Raw genomic sequence first — 17,033 nt, 5'->3', positions numbered from 1 at the left:
CTGGAATGGCCCTGCCAGGATCTCTGGGGGGAGAATATGACTCTCTAGAGCAGTGGTGGTGAACCTTTTAGAGACCAAGTGCCCAAACTGCAACCCAAAACCCACTTATTTATTGCAAAGTGCCACATCCCTCTGGATTTCTAATGACAAACTCTAGTGAAGTCTGTGTTGGGATGATGGTGCGTGTGCCCACAGAGAGGGCTCTGATTGCCACCTCTGGCACACATTCCCCAGAGCTTGCCCAATCTTGTTAAAATGCCAACTGATACCAATCTCAGTCATTCACAAACATGGCAGGAAGGCTGGGTGCTCTGGCCTATTGTCTAAGGCTAAAAGTGGCCCTTGGAAGTACAGAACTCACTTTATTTCCAGCTGCCTAACAGCAGGCTAGCATGGTTATTTAGTAGTATGCAAAAGTTGAAAGTGACACCTTTTACAATTATTAAAGATAGCTAGTTATGCCTTTTAGAAAAACAATGGGTGAAACTAAGAAGTTGTTTGCCTTTACAGCAACAAAATTAGTTGGTGGCAGAAGAAAACCATCTGGAATGGTCTAAGAAAAAAAGCTAACAAAGGAAGGGTACAAATTCTTGTGTTGGTGTGCACATACTTGTGTATTTACAGGGTTGAATTCTTTGACTCGCATTGTATGAACCCTGACCTGAAAGGAAACTTTAAGCTAACTCTTCTATACCACAGTGCTTTGTTACACAAAACCACAAATAGGGTTCAGACAAATATATATATATATATATATATATAATATGTATTTTTAAAAAATCTTTACATCAGAACTTGCATACAATTTTAATAGTATAACTCAATTCCCATCTCCCTACAGTTCAGATGACCCTGGTAACAGTGTGTATAACTTCTCATTTTTGCTTTCATAATTTTAAAGCAAACAATACATTTGAGTGTATTTACTCTGTGCAAATAAGGTAAGTAACTTTTGGAATCCTTCAGAAGACATATCCAAGGTTCAATCTGCAGCAGTCCTTTGTTTTCTTTAAAATGATTTAATGACTGTAGGTCCCCTCCCCTCCTTTTAATAAAGTGCTCCTGTCCAGCAGAACCCAAAGGCCTTTGAAAAGATTTCCTAGTAATTTTACCAACAAATTATACATACAAACAAGCAAACAAACAAAAAAAGAAGTGATCACACAAACTCCAGCTTTCCATGCCCACCATACATTCCCCAGTGAACTAGTGAGAGTATTTTGTCATTGCTGAGGTCTGGCTGTCGCATCTTGTCACAGGTCATGCAGCAGTTCTCGTGACCTGTCACTGGCACCATGCATTCCAAGTCCAGCTTGGCCACCTGTCCTTTTTTGGAATGATGCCCATGAAAGCTGTAGTGCAGTCGGGAGAGCATTTGCTGCCTCTGGTCTTGCAGTCTCTTGTTTTCGCTCCTAAGCATACGCAAAGCCAACATAATGAGGAGCACCAAGATCAGTCCACCGGCAATGGGGACAGCAATGACAGCAGCTCTGAACCAGAGTTCTTTTGAGGAGGTGAGCTCCTGAACCTTTGTGATAAGGTTCCTGCTGTTATCATGCTGGTATCTGCTTCCTTGTCCTGGAAGAAAAAAAAGAGGGGGGAGATAAGGAATGGTTTTTTGTTGTTCTTTTGCTTTGGAGATCAAACCTTTCAGGATTATTCTATAAAAATATGCCATTTCCATTATAAATTATAAAATAATTCACTGTTGTTACCTGTTACAATGTTAAGAACCAATAACTCAAGTGGAGGGGGAGTCCTGTCAAAATTCCTCTTAAAATATTGTAAAGTGACCAAAATACATTTTTATAAAACTCTGAAGTGTCACATGTTATATTACTTTTCAAATGTGACTTCATTACTCTCTTTCCACCAAAATTACTTGTTATAGATAACTACAGTTGTCCCTTTGTATCCACTGATTTTTTTTTTATTCCTTGGATTCAACCATCCACGGCTTTAAAATACCCCCCCCCAAAAAAAAAATCCAGTAAGCAAACTTGATTTAGCCAATTTATATAAGGGACACAATTTTACTATGCCACTGTATATAATGGGACTTGAGCATCACAGTTTTAGGTATCCATGGGTAGTCCTGGAAACAAACCCAAACAGATACCTACTGTACATTGTTGGCAACTACTTATTCCAGGCATTGAAAAGACACTGTCACTTAGCTCACTTAATAATGTGACTCACTCCCTACCCCTCTCCCCCATTAAGAGATGTTGGATAGGCCGCTACTTGTAACAGGACATTATCAGTTTTATTATTTTCAAAAAAGATTCTGACATTTGCATAGTAAGTGCCTTCTTTGAAGTTTTAATACATTTTAGAATTATTTATGGATAATTTTAAGAACAGTGATTTTACATTTGTACTGCATAGTATTATATTTTATTCTGCTTTATAAAGGCATTAAATTTTTAAAGGTGGTTCAGCTCTCAATGCATCATTCAGAAGCTAATGTTAGAATTTAGGAAGGGGAGAGTTCAAGTTCAAGTGAAGCCCCTCTTTCTAAAATTATCACCTTGGGGTGAGGAGAGAGGATTAAGGCATAATTTGGCTAAAACTGGAGGCAGTTCCCAGGGATGCTGTATCTAGCTATAATGACACTTACATCCCATTTGGATTATGGTTAACATGCTGTATGTGGGTCTGTCTTTGGAGAGCATTCAGAAACTTCAGCTGGTCCAAAGAACTACATGAATATTAACAATACTAGCAACAATTATTACTTTATTTCACCAGGAGTCACCCCTTACCATTTCCCTCTACTCACTTTAGCCCAGCAATCTGCTTAGGCTACACTATCAATGTTAACTCATGTTGTAGCAAACATGGGGAACCCTTGGCCCTCTGGATGTTTTAGCCCTCAGCTCCCAGATGCCTCACCCAGCATGTCCAACCAGTTTTATCGCTATGGTTAGAGATGCTGTGGCAAATAGGAGCCCATTTCCATGGCCAAAGGTGCTTACATCTCTTTAAAATTAATGGTACAATATTTTCCTAATAATGTTATTTTGTTTCCTCTAAATGCCAAAAGATGATCAATTGTGATCATTTTTAAAAATTACATGTTATGTCTTCTGTGCATGGCTTCTGTCTCGCACCCACCACACTAATAATTCTTTGAGGTAGATCAGGCTAAGAGGCCATGGATGGTCAAAGCTCAGATAGTGGGTTTTGTGGCTTTGTGAGGACTACAGCCTGGATCTCCCACACACCAGACCAACATTGTAATCACTATGCCATAATGACTCAGCTATTGTTATGAAAAGATCTGAATTAGGTTAGGGTTAGCAAAACTGTAGAGGGCATAACACTAAGATAACACATTTTAAGCTTTATATTTTTGTTCATGATTTTCCTAGAGTAAACATCAGGATGCACAGATCTAAAATCAAAAGCTGTGTGACATGAATAAACAGAGATGCAGAAGAGATTGCACTCTAGGGTGGTTGGATGTGAGGATGTGAAAGGCTCTTGTGCCTTTAATATTGATGTAAAAGGAGGAAGGGATTGAAGGTATAGTTTTCCAAGCCAAGCTATTTGCAAAAGTAAACTCCTGCTTTTGCACATTAAAAGTGCAGGAGTCTTGTCCCATTTTATATTTGGCTATGCCAGTACATGCTGGGGTGGGGGGGGAACAGGGCGTTCCAAGGTTGACATAATCAGAGGCATTCTGCAGAATCATATATCACTAAGACAGATCCAGCCACCCACCCAACAAAACATCTACTTTTATATTTTGGATACACTAGTCCCACCCTTTTCAATTCAACAGATACACCCAGTGTCAGAGAAGTCATTTTATGCAAGATATCAGTAGAGTCGCACCACCAATTCTGTTGAATCAGCTGAATACTCTGCATACATTTAAGCAGAACTTTAAAAAGTTATCTCTGGAACTACAGCTCTTAAAATCTCTCAACCATCTTGGCAAATGATTGTGGTAGCTGGGGTATTCTGGGAGCTGTAGTTGGAAAAAAGTTTATTTTCCAACTTCCGCTTTAAGTATGCTGGGTGCCAAGTAAAATGGGAGAGATGTCTTTCATCTTTCCTCTCCTTGATTTAACTATTTCATCTTGGGCAGAGTAAGTTTAATGAACAGCCACAGTTTTAAATTAAAAATGCCATTTCCCCCCCACCAACCCATCCATTAAAATTTAAGAGGCTTCAATAAATTTCATTTGTGCATTCTAATACTTTTATTTTTCCCAGTCCAGATTGGGCCATATTTTTGAGCAAGGGCCTCTCCCTAAATAAGCTTCCCTGGCAAAACACCAGCCCTGTTAGAGGGAAAGGAAAATGCTTTTGTCTCATGTTAATGCTGATGTAAAAGCCATTTGGCAGAGATCTGTCTAGCCACATGCTTCCCACCACCCTAACATACTTAATTACAATCAAGACCCAAATTATTAATGTTTGCAGACAGGCAAGGTTTTGGTTGTTGAAAATAAGCCTGCCAATGTTTCAGAGGGGAGTTCCACTCACCTGAAAGCTCTCCTCTGGAAGGAGAGAGGACATCATATAGCCCTCTATAATTGCACATGTCTTCATGACAACACTCCAATGTGGGTATTGTAGTACCAGAGTGGTTTTGCGCCAGGTTAGCTTGACAGATCTCTGAAGTGCTTGAAAGAGAGTCCAAGCAGCCATGAGTGAGTGGAGAATGGCTGTTCTGGGGGTCAAGCAGTCTTGAGAAGCAAGCATTGAGCTCAGATTTGCACATGTAGCCTGTGGCAACGCAGTGTGCAGCATCACAGTAGCATCTAATTTCACCTGCAAAAGAAGAAAGGATCAGCCAAGTTAGCACTGGAAGTTCCATCATAGCCATCTCATTTTATACAAACTACCACTAAAGGCCTCCAATACTGATGACAATAGCTATCAAATTCACAGCATCACTGACTGGCATTAGGGTAAGTATATGTATGCCAAGCTGAGTAACAGAATTCCTCTACTTATAGCTGCAGGTGATACAAGCAGAGAGAATGTTGGAACAACACCATGCTTAGTCAGACAGTACATAGTTCTGCAGCAACAGAGAAGCAGTTTGCTATCCAAGTACAATCATGGGACAAATGATGGTTAAAAAGCATAAGCACCCACTGTTGTGATATAGTTATGGTCACAAAATGATTCCATTCGAAGATATAGCCATGTTAGCCTGTGGAACTGGTATGTAGACAGATTCTTTTAGCACCTCTGAGACTAACTGAAAGAAAGAAGTTGGCAGCATGAGCTTTCATAGACGTAAGTCTATCTGAGGAAGCTGACTTAAGTCTATGAAAGCTCATGCTGCCAACTTCTTTTTTTCAGTTAGTCTCAAAGGTGCTACAAGATCTCTACAAAATGATTCCATGTGATGGCAACAATACCACCACAAATCTCTCTCCCCATCTGGAGATTTTCTGCCACCAGAACATGTAATGTAGTAGAGCACCCTGGAGAATGAGAGCCAGCGTGGCATACTGGTTTGAGCATTGTGAGTCTGGAGACTAGGGTTTGAATCCTAGCTTTACCATAAGAACCCATTGGGTGACCTTGGGCAAGTAACACTCTCAGCCTGAGAGGATGGCAACGGCAAATCCCCTCTACAGGAATGTGCCAAGAAAACCCTGTGATAGAATCACCTTAGGCTCGCCATAAGTCAGAAACAACTTAAAGACACACAACAACAGCAGCCTTGGAGAATGGATGGGATAGATGTGTGAAGAAATCTATGTACAACATTTCCTCAACCTTGTGCTCTCCAGACATTTTGGAACTCAAGCCCATCAGCATCAAGCCTGAGGATGACCAATGACCAGGAATACTGGCAATTTCAATGCAAAACCTCTGGCAGGCATAATACTGGGAAAGTCTGCTCAACATGGTGCAAAAAATGCACACAGTGCACATGATTTATGTCAGAAAGGAGTGTATGAAGGAGATGCAGAGATATTACATGCATTAACCAAAACATGGAAGCTATGGTAAGCTTCCAATACAGAGCTAAAGTAACAATATTGGTTTTCCTGCTGAATCATTTCACGTTGTTGTTTTATAGGGCTAAAATCAAACATTAGTCACAGCTAGAACAAACCCATTGAATGAATGGACTTTATGCAAATGTAGACATACAGATCCAGTGGGTCAATTCTCTTTGGGATTTAGAATTCGATTTAGGTCATGTTATGACCCTGAGATCTCCTGATACAGGAGAAGATATACATATTTTAATAAAATAAAAATATACTACAGGGATCAGGTTACTTCTTCCTAATTTTTCTCAGCAAAATCTATTAAGGCAACCAACTGTGTACTAAGTCTTTGTAGTGAAGGCTGCAGTGCCTCCCCATTAGCCATTTCTGCAAGTCTGCTGTTTTATGTGGCAGATGTTCCCTATTATGTTACCTATAACATTCTAGTTTCTGCAAAGTTGGGGGGGGGGACATGTTATATGGCTTTCAGCAACGCATTAACATGCAAGCAAATAAACAAAAACATACTTTAATTCTATCATGCATACATATTTAATTGAAGTGATGGAATTGTTTATAACTGTGGGGGCAAGAGTTAAGAGCTTTAGCCAATACCTTATAAAATCCTGAACTGAAGTCTCATATAAAGATGATGCTCAGAATCAGGGGGGAAACGTTAACTCCATTACAGGATTACAGCTGATGCCACACTACAATTTGATACTCAAGTAACTGCTATGATTCAATGCTATGGAATTCTGGGATTTGTAGTTTTGTGAGAGATTCCGCCTACTCTGGCAGAAAGCTCTAGAGCCACAACAAACAACAAATCCCAAGATTCCACAGGGCTACTTCTCTATTAGGAACTTCTGGTAGCCACATGGACTCCCCCAAAATACTTCAAAAATAATAACCTCAAAACTAGAAGTAATCAGAAATCCAGTTCTAGTTTTGAAAAACTGGTTTATTAGAGTGTGAAATGGTGATTTATTTAAACGGTGACCTATTTAAACAGTGAATTAGTGTTCCTGAAGCCTTGCAGGAGAGGGAATTAAGCCCCTTCTTCTAGAAATGGGGCCTGAAGCCACAGGAACCTGGGACAATGTTTGGGCTCACTCTGGCCATCTATCCCTGATCTGATTTAATATTCTCTTTCACACAATAGCTCCAGGTATAACGGCAACTGTTGTTAACAAGCAGATTTTAGAAACTTTACTTTTCTGGACAATAGTTCCCAGAATCTCTTATTCCAGAATGTCCAGCTGGCTTCATCTTTCTGGCAGTTGTAGTTCAATGAGTAGGTTTTTTCCAGGCTCTGCATTAGTACCACGTATCTGAATTTCCACAGCGTATTCTTCCCGGAAATAGAACCTCTCATGCAGAGGTCTTTATTATAAAGAAGGGACTCTTGTATTTACAATCAGGGGAGTCTACCTGCCAAAATCAACTTCTTTCATCTGAAATGGAAGCTCATAAATGGGAGGAAAGGGGACAATAGCAAGACTGAACCCTCCTTCCCCCACCAACACCCCCTCTCTCCCCTCCCCTCCCCTCCCCTCCCCACACACACATACACACAATCCATCATGTGGTCAAACAGAGTAAACATTTAGACTCAAAATGCTCTACTGTTTGTATGAAATACAATACTAATAGGAAACCGCAAAAAAAAGCTTTAAGTACTTTTTTTTTTACTTTAATAAAGTTCCCTTCATAAAAACATCTTCATTTTACATTCTTCAAAAAGAAATGTATTCATTTTACTATACAAGGAGACCCATGTTTTTTTCTAGATTGTTGCTGTTTGCCTCCTTGACTTATGGCGACCCTAAGGCATACATATCAGGGTTTCCCTGGCATGTCTTCTCAAACACCCATGACAAAATAGGAACTATTATATTGTGAAAAGACACAATTTTACTGTGCATGGTGAGGAAGACACTTCTATGTGATATCTTTTTCCAGACCACCTTAAGTTCACTTTTCCCTGTAATGTTGCTGCAGTTAAGCATAGAGGTTCTTGCTGTGCTTTAATCAATGCCAAATGATACCTTGCCTATAAGTCAATATCTTTTTCTGTGTGCTCACATGTGTGTGCATACATATGTTCATGCACGCACATAGAGGGGAGAAAAAGAAGCAAATCCTGAAAGCTCTTTCCCTTTGAAGAATTATGAAGTTCCAAAGCTTAAACATTTGGAGAACCAGTTTGACAGAAAACATTTCACTGGGCCTAAAATCTTTCACCAGGCTTTTAAAAAATGCAAACACTTTTTCATGCATTTGGTCATCCAGTGATTTTTAAAAAAACTTTAAATGAAATGGATCATTCTGGATACTCTCAAACCAGCATCTTCTCCTCTCCTTAAAGTATCTACAGAAAAGTCATTTAAGCAAATATTCTCTAATAACTTGATTGTGATAGTGATTGCCTTACAGTCACAGCATGATATGCAAAGCTTAGGAGGACATAATAGCAAGGATTCTGGGAACTGTCATTCAGAAAAGTAACTTTCCAAGCCTGGGAGGTCATACTAGCAAGGGATTCTGGGAGCTGTCATTCAGAAAAGTAACTTTTCAGGCTTGGAAGGTCATAATAGCAAAGGATTCTGGGAACTGTCATTCAGAAAAGTAACTTTCCCAGCTTGGGAGGCCATAATAGCAAAGGATTCTGGGAGTTGTCGTTCAGAAAAGTAATTTTCCAAGCCCTGAAGTTAAGGATAAATACAAAAATACTTGGGATGGGAGGATTCCACATACCTACCCCCTGCTCTATCTTGGAGATTAACAAACAGAGGAAACAAACCATAAAGCTATGTTTCTCTTTCGGCCGTTCATCCGACCCTGCTTAAAATTCTATCTTTTCCCAACCCGAGACAGTCCTATAAACAAAACACGACGGACTCGTCATCAGGTCCTTCCAACCCCATTTTAATTAGAGCCACATTTCGGACCCTTCCAGTGGAACAGAATGGAGGGTTTTGTGTTATTGTATTTCTTTTTTTCTTTTGCTTTTTTTCCTGAAAGCAACTTTATTTCTGTCGATTCATAAAAAGTTCCTTCCTGAATGATGCAAAAAAGGCCAGAGAGGGTACTGGGTATGTTCAAACAGTGAACAATGCCCCTTTCTGTTCCCCCTCCTCTTTCTTGTTACTGTATGTAGCTATTAAAAAAAAAGTCTGCTTTTAGTCAAGGTGGCTACAGGAGAGACTGCAGGCTGCTCTCAAAGCTTTTTGAAGTCGACAGCAGCCAGAAGTCTGTGATCCCCTAATTATATCATTATCAGACACATAGTTTCAGTATCTGAAACTGCACATTACTCTCCGTCACTCCCTTCTCTGCCCCTCTTTGATGGGGCCAGAAGACTTCCCTCCGCTGGCTTCAAGGGCTGTTATTTGGGGTTAATTACACCCTTCCTTCCAAAATAAATAAATACTGGAGCACATCAGCACTCTGCTAGCTTATCCTTTAACCTCCCTCTCCAGGAAAACGTGGCAATTATGGGAACGCTTCCCCCACCCATCCCATCTCTTTTTTTCTCCCTTTCCTAGTTACTTTTTATTCTCAAGCAGAGGAAAAATGGAGTTTTCCCCCTCTTTGGGGTTAAACAATTAAGAATTGTTAACTGAAAATTAAGAATAAAATGTTTCACTTCCCCCACTACAGTCTGCCCTCCTTATCCGTGGGTTTTTTATCCACGGATCCAAGCATCCGCAGCTTGAAAATATTCAGAAAAAGCATAAATTCCAAAAAGCAAACCTTGATTTTCCATTTTATATAAGAGACACCATTTTGTCATGCTACTGGATTCAATGGGACTTGAACATCCACAAATTTTGTTATCCACAGGGGTCCTGGAACCAAACCATAGCGGATAACAAGAGCCCACTGTATTACTAGATGTGAACTATCAATCTCCCTGTTTTAGCTGTTAAGAAAACTTCATATCAAAGCATCCAATCAAAACAAGTGAAACAGGGAGATTAGTGGCACATCTAGTAGTATTTGGGGGATCTGTTGTTTTGTTGCTGCTGTGTTCCTTCAAGTCATTTTTGATTTATGGTAACCCTGGCGAACCAACCTAAGGCCATGGAGATTTCTTGACAAGATTGGTTCAGAGGTTTGCCATGGCCTTCCCCTGAGGCTGAGAGTGTGTGACTTGCCCAAGGTCACCCTGTGCGTTTCAGGACTGAGTTGGGAATCAAACCCTGGCCTCCAGAGTTATATCAACCTCCGAAGGTTGTTGGGAGGCACACAACCTAACCTTGGCTTTATCCACACTACAGAAATAATCCAGCTTGAGACCACTGTAACTGCCACAGCTCAATGCTATGGAATTCTGGGGTTTGTAGTTTTGTGAGATGTTTAGCCTTCTCTGTCAGAGAGCTCGGGTGACGCAACAAACTACAAACTACTATTTCCACAGCATTAAGCAATGGTGTCAAACTAGATTATTTCTGCAGCGTGGAAGCATCCCTTGAGTACATCTACTCAAAAGGAGGCCACCCTGATTTCACACCAAGCAAGCACTCCCAAAATTGCAGCTTGAAGGAGATAGCTAATGTAATGCCACGGAAAAGATCAGCATTAATCCTTTATGCAAAGGGATCTTGTAGCACTTTTGAGATTAACTGTTCAAAAGAAGCTGTAGCATAAACTCTTGCAGATGTGGCCTACTTCCTCAGATGCAGATAAAGTCTATGAAAGTTTATGCTGCATCTACTTTCTCACAATGTCAAAGATGTGACAAGATCCCTTTGCATAGTGATGTTTCAGATTAACAGGCTATGACTGCATCCGCACTGCAAAAATAATCCACTTGACACCATGGTTAACTGCCATTTTACCTGCCATGGTGCAAATGAGATGGAGTCCTGGGATTTGTAGTACACAGTGGCACAAAGCTGTTTGATAGAGAAGGCTAAATGTCTCATAGTACTATAATTCACCGGATTTGACAACATCGATCCATGGCAGTTAAACGGGTTTCAAACTGGATGATCTCTGCAGTGCAGATGCAACCTATGTCTCCAAATTAGTCCTGCAGTTTGGCATGTTCCATAAAGATGGACTTATTCTCTTTCAGTCCACTGCATTTGGAAATGTTACTTTTGGGGACTACAGGCATGGTGGAATTGGGGGACGTATAACTCCAAAAAGTTAACTTTTCTGTGCTGTGCCAGAGAAACACTAGAGACAAGAAGCACGGCTCTTTCTGCAACTCCACTTTGGTAACAGGGAAGAATACTTTTCCAAAGGCATGGAGGCTTTTTTAATTATTCAGCGTTCCCTGCCTAATAAAGAGGTTTGCAGCCTCACAAAGGGCTGAGACGTCCTGGATCTCAAAGGTTTGTGTTGCTAATAGAATTTAAATTTTATTTCCTGGACTTTAAAAGGCTTTGTCTCCTAGTACCACATGGCCAGGAGAAGGAGTGGCCTGCCTTGCGTAGATAACCCTTCATACTCTGAACCTCATCAACAACATCTCCTGTATGATTTGATGGAAACCCACTGTGTGACCTTGAGCAAGTCACACTCTCAGCCCCAAAGGATGGCAATGGCAATCACTCTCCGAAGAAACCTGCCAAGAAAACCCCAAGATAGGGTTATCATCAGCCGGAAACTACCTGAATGCATACCACAACACTATCTGTTAACACCTTTGCATGATGATGAAACCAGCGGAGCTTCAAAAGCTTGCAACATATATTTTATGCATTTTTGCTTGCCTCATAAAGGTATTGTGAGGATTTTGGATGTGAAGTGTGTTTTCTTCCTAAATTTCTGGAGATGGAAACATATCTGCGTCTGTGATGTGTGAGGACCTGGGCTGGAACCTTTCTGAAGGGCATTATAGGCAGCCTAACAAAAACATTTTGACAACCACTTGCCCCCAAGGTCTGCCTTAACATCAGTGAAGCCAGACAAGGGGCAGAGTGGAAGGAAGGAAGGAAAAAAGGGAAGGAAGAGGGAGGGAGGGAGGGAGGGAGGGAGGGAGGGAGGGAGGAAGGAAGGAAGGAAGGAAGGAAGGAAGGAAGGAAGAAGGGGAAGAAAATAAGAAGAAGAGGGAGGGAGAAAGGAAAAAAGGAGATAGGAAAAAGGGAGGGGGAGGGAGGAAAGGAGGAAAAGAAGAAAGAAAGGAAAGGAAGGAAGGAAGATTTAAGGAAAGGAATGGGAGGGAGGGAGGGAGGGAGGGAGGGAGGGAGGGAGGGAAGGAAGGAAGGAAGGAAGGAAGGAAGGAAGGAAGGAGCAAAGAAGGAGATAGGAAGGAGAAAGGAGGGAGGGAAGAAAAGAAAGGAGAAAGGAAAGAGAGGGAGGAAATAAAAAGGAAAAAAGGGAAAAAAGAAGATAGGAAGGAAGAGGGAGGGAAAGAGGAAAAGAAGAGGAAGAAAGGAAAGGAGATAGGATGGAGAAAGGAGGGAGAGAGGAAAAGAACAGGGGGGAGGAAGGAAGGAAAAAAGGAAATAGAAAGAGGGAAGAAAGAAAGAAAGAAAGAAAGAAAGAAAGAAAGAAAGAGAAATAAGAAGGGAAGAAAGGGGAAGGAAACCCAAGCAGCAGCGCCACTTCCAAGAAGAGGCGAGCTTGTTCTGGCCTGTGAGGCTGGGCCCAGGAGGAAACCTGACACGCTCACAAAGCTTTGGCAGTGCGCTTCAAAGGCAGCGAGGGCCCAGGCCCAGCGCATGGAGTGCGCCAGGAAGAAAGGAGGGGGGCAGCCCCAGCCTGGCAGGGGAGCGGAGGGCAGGAATGGCCCAGGGAAGCTGTGGGGGCACACAGCGGGCGGCTACTGGGCTTCCCTGCCTGGGATCTCCAGGTAACCCTACAGCCTCCACCAGCCCATTTGGGAGGTGGCAAAAAGGCAAAAAATGGCCTGGCCCTGCTTCACTTCCTTGCTGAGGAAAATGAAGCAAAAACTTGGAGCCATTCATCCCTCTCTCCTTTGCCTGAGGTATAAGGTATTTTTACCTGGCCACATTCGACGCCCCTCTCTGCACTGCAGAAATAATGCAGTCTGACACTGCTTTAACCGCCACAACTCCATTCTATGGGATATACGGATTTGTAGTTTGTTATGGCACCAGTGCAGCAGCGTGGCTGAGTGCTGGACTAGGCTCTGGCAACCAGGGTTCGATTGACAGCTGGGCCATGAAACCCACTGGGTGGCTTGAGGATGTCACACACTCTCAGCCTCAGGAGAAGACAATGGCAAATCTGCTCTGAACCAATCTTGCCAAGAAAATAGTTTCACCTTAGCGTCAGAATAAGCTGGAAACGAACGGGACAAAAGCAACAACAATGGCATCAGAGATCTCTGACAGAAAAGGCTATGAGTCTCTCCAAACTATACCTCCATAGCATGGAGCCATGGCAGTTAAAGCAGTGTCAATTGGACTTAAACTGCAAAACTGCACATGAGATAGGATTTCTTTTGTTTTAATAGGGAATGGGAAACTGGTCCAAAACATACTGCAAAAATAATCCAATTTGAGATCACTTTAACTGCCCTGGCTCAGTGCTAAGGAATCCTGGCAATTGTAGGGTTTTTTGTGGCACCAGAGCTCTCTGTCAGAGGAGGCCAAGTGTCTCACAAAACTACAGTTCCCAGAATTCCCTAGCACTGAGCCAGAGCAGTTAAAAGTGTTCTCGAATTGGATGATTTCTGCCGTGTGTTTTGGACCTCTGTCACACTTATTCACCCAAATCAACATCGAGGAGGCAGTTGCGAAGCCGGCACAAGGATGAGTCAACGTTAGCCTGCATTTCCAAATAAAATATACTAGGCTGTGTAAATGGGATTGAGAGGGGGCATAAAACCATTAGGTCCAGGGTCTTAAAATGATATATTTGTTGTGCCACAGCTCCTTCTCCCAATGGCCCACCTTTGTGGGAAAATCCCTACCTCCACAATTCAGATAACGCTGCACCTCTAAGTGTATTTTGTTGTTCTTGTGTGCCTCCTATCTAAAGGGATTCTTGGCAAGATTTATTCAGAAGGGGGTTGCATTCCTGAGGCTGAGAGTGTATGACTTGTCACCCAGTAGGTTTCCATGGCAGAGTGGGGATTCGAACCCTGGTCCAGTCCTCAAACCACTACACTATGCTGTTTCTCAAGTGTATTTATTCTTGTTGTGTGCCTTCAAGTCACTTCTGACTTACGGCAATCCTATCATGGAGTTTTCTTGGCAAGTTTCCCCAGATGGGGTTTGCCATTGCCATCTCCTGAGGATGAGAGACTGTGACTAGCCCAGAGTCACCCAGTGGGTATCCATAGCTGAGAGGGATTAAGACTCAGGTCTCCAGAGTCATAGTCCAATGCACAAACTGCCATGCCAGCTCACTCTGAAGTCAATCCAATGGGACTAACTGGGAGCAATCGTCCAACAGCACTCACCTGTTTATAGTTGCAGTCCTACACACTTCAGATCTAGGCATACATGCCTCTCAGAGAAGTGTCACGGCTATCAGCCTCTGTCCCCAACCACTGAAACTTTTCAAATTCCTGGGGTTCAAAAGCACTTGAGTAATCCAGTTCTGTCCCGCCTGGTTTAGACTGGGATTTAGGGCCCTTCCACACCACAGTACACAATTCTACCACTATGATTTTCCTGTAATTGCCACAAGCAACATCCTATGGAATATTGAAATTTGTACGGTAGTTTGCTGAGCTGCAAAAGCTTTTTGGCGGATAAAAAGACATTCCAAGTTACAGATGGGAGCCAGCATGGTGCAGTGGTTTGAGCCTTGGACGTGGACACCCAATGGGTGACCCTGGGCAAGTCACATTCTCTCAGCTTCAGAGGATGGCAATGGCAAACCCCCTCTGAAGAAACATGCCAAGAAAACCCTGCGATAGGTTGGCCAATTGGAAACGACTTGAAGGCACATAATTACAACAAAACTGCAGATCCCTCAGGATGCAGCGAGGGCAGTTAAAAGTGGAATCGTTGCTCTACAATGGTGCAGTGTGAAAGCTTCCTCAGTCTGAGTTTTATCCTGAATGCATCCTCCCCAGCTTCTCTGATCTAGGTCCTTAAATCTCAGACCGCAAAGCAGTGCCCTCTTCTGAAACTCTCCATGCCTGCATCTTGCACACAATCGCTTCTCAAAGAAAGAGAGGAAAGAAGTTTGTGTGAACCTCCCCTGACCCAAAAATAAAAGCGTCACAGGAAGGCTTAAAGTTCCTGCTTCCCTTGGTCTGGCTCCCAACCCTCTGCCTTAAATCTTCACTTATCCACTCAAGCCAAATTGCCTTGCCCTGCAAGCCAATCCTGACTTTCCTCCTCTCAAAATTCAACCAGATGCCACTGCCTTCCCCTGAGGCTGAGAGAGTGTGACATCTGACCTTTCTCTCAGATGATGGGGATCAACTAAGCACAGCAGAAATGCTGGCAAGAGGGAAATCTAAGAGAAAAGTGACTGAGAATTAGGCCTCATCTGCACTGCAGAATTAATGCAGTTTGACAACACTGTCATGGCTCCATGCTATGGAAGGCTGGGATTTGTAGTTGCACGAGATCCTTAGCCTCCCCTGTCAGAGAGCTCTGGTGCCGCCACAAAGTAAAATTTCCCAGGATTGCAAAGCGGTGTCAAAGTGCATTATTTCTGCAATGCAGATGAGAAGTCCCCATGCGCGCCTGTGGGTGCACTGATCTGGAGCTAATCCTTGCTACTCAGAGGAGCTGAGTGCGAGTTATGTATCCCAGGAAGGTGGCAAGCGCTAATGACAAGGCTGCCATCCCCACATAATGGTTTGAGACTTTGGAGACCAGGGTTCGATTCCCACTCTGTCATGGAACCCAATGGGTGTCCTTGGTCAAGTCACACTCTCTCAGCCTCAAGGAAACGCAATGGCTGAACAAATCTTGCCAAGAAAACCCCATGATAGGGTTGCAGTCAGAAACGATTTGAAGGCACACAACACACACTGGAGAAAGATGCTCTTGCCTGCAAAGAAAAAGGAAGGGAAGATGTACATGCAGAAGGCGGAGGGATGGATGGGCAGAAATTGCACCCAGGCCGCCTTCCCTCACTGGCTGCTCATCTCACTTTGCTCTCTAAGAACTATCGAGGAACCTTCTTCTTCTTTGCCTTCCCAGCCAAGGATCCACCTTCCTTCATTCCCTACAATGCAAACAGACATTTCCTCCTTTCCTTCTTCATTTGTTTCAATTGACTCTTTGGTCGCCTGGTTTTATGAAGAGGGGAGAGTTTTCTTTTTTCGACGGTGGGGGGACTGCAGCTCCCAGAATCCCCCAGAGAGCTCACAGGACCAAAGATGGAAGAGACTTCAAGGGCCATCAAGAAGGAATATACATCAAAGCATCCCCAACACATGGCCAATTTGTGGAGGAGGACTGCAACCCCCAGAATCCCCCAACCAGCAAACCTGGGGGTTACAATGAGGTAGCAGTTCTCAGAACAATATTGAGATATATATATATATAAAGATATATCCAGGAAACCTGGGGGAAAGGTTACAATGAGAAAGGACTGCAGCACCCAGAATCCCCCCAAGCTCTGGGCTTCAGCTGAGAGACCCACCTTTGGTCAGGAGGATGGCCATGGCGCAGAGTTCCAGTTGCAGCCAGAGGAAGAGGAAGCTGGAGCGGCGATCCATTTAACCCTCCCGCGCCGCTCAGCTCCGCTCAGCTCAGCCGCCCTCCTTCACCGCCGCCCGGGAAGGGCATCCGCTGCCGCCCGCCCTCCTCCGCCTCCGAAGCCCCTGGCGCTGCGACGCGGAGAGAGCCAAAGACACACGTCCTCCCTCCTCGGCGCCCGCGCTCGCTCTGTAAATAGAGCCGCCGCCCAGCAGCCCGGACCGCCTCGGACCGCCCCTCGCGCCCGCTCATAGGATGGCGGCTCGCGTCACTCCGACCCAGAGCCAATTGGCAAGCGATGGGGCGTGGTCGAGAAGAAGGGGCGTGGTCGAGAAGAAGGGGCGTGGTCGAGAAGAAGGGGCGTGTCTTCGGTTCCTCCAGGGAGGAGGAAGAGGAGGAGGAGGAGGAGGAGGAAAGGCAAAGGCAAAACAACAACAACAAACAAACAATAATAATAACAATAATGTGT

The 17,033-nt window shown here is 43.4% G+C and overlaps 1 protein-coding gene across 1 annotated transcript; it reads right to left on the bottom strand.

Moving 5' to 3' along the window:
• Nucleotides 1-748: 748 nt before the first annotated feature.
• Nucleotides 749-16,732, bottom strand: LOC149310000 (BMP and activin membrane-bound inhibitor homolog). The gene is made up of 3 exons (XM_089531435.1): nucleotides 16,509-16,732; nucleotides 4,498-4,785; nucleotides 749-1,578 (listed from the first exon to the last, which is right to left on the bottom strand). The coding sequence occupies exons 1-3, from the start codon at nucleotides 16,582-16,584 to the stop codon at nucleotides 1,160-1,162; spliced, it is 783 nt and encodes a 260-aa protein (XP_089387561.1). The 5' UTR covers nucleotides 16,585-16,732; the 3' UTR covers nucleotides 749-1,159.
• Between the last annotated feature and the right edge of the window lie 301 nt (nucleotides 16,733-17,033).

The sequence above is a fragment of the Sceloporus occidentalis genome, unplaced genomic scaffold (genome assembly GCF_023333645.1).
Source record: "Sceloporus occidentalis isolate IW3139 unplaced genomic scaffold, rSceOcc1.0.p SCAF_7, whole genome shotgun sequence".
NCBI classification, from domain to species: Eukaryota; Metazoa; Chordata; class Lepidosauria; order Squamata; family Phrynosomatidae; genus Sceloporus; species Sceloporus occidentalis.
Note: the sequence above shows the minus strand (reverse complement) of the source record. Positions and strands in the feature narration are given on the sequence as shown.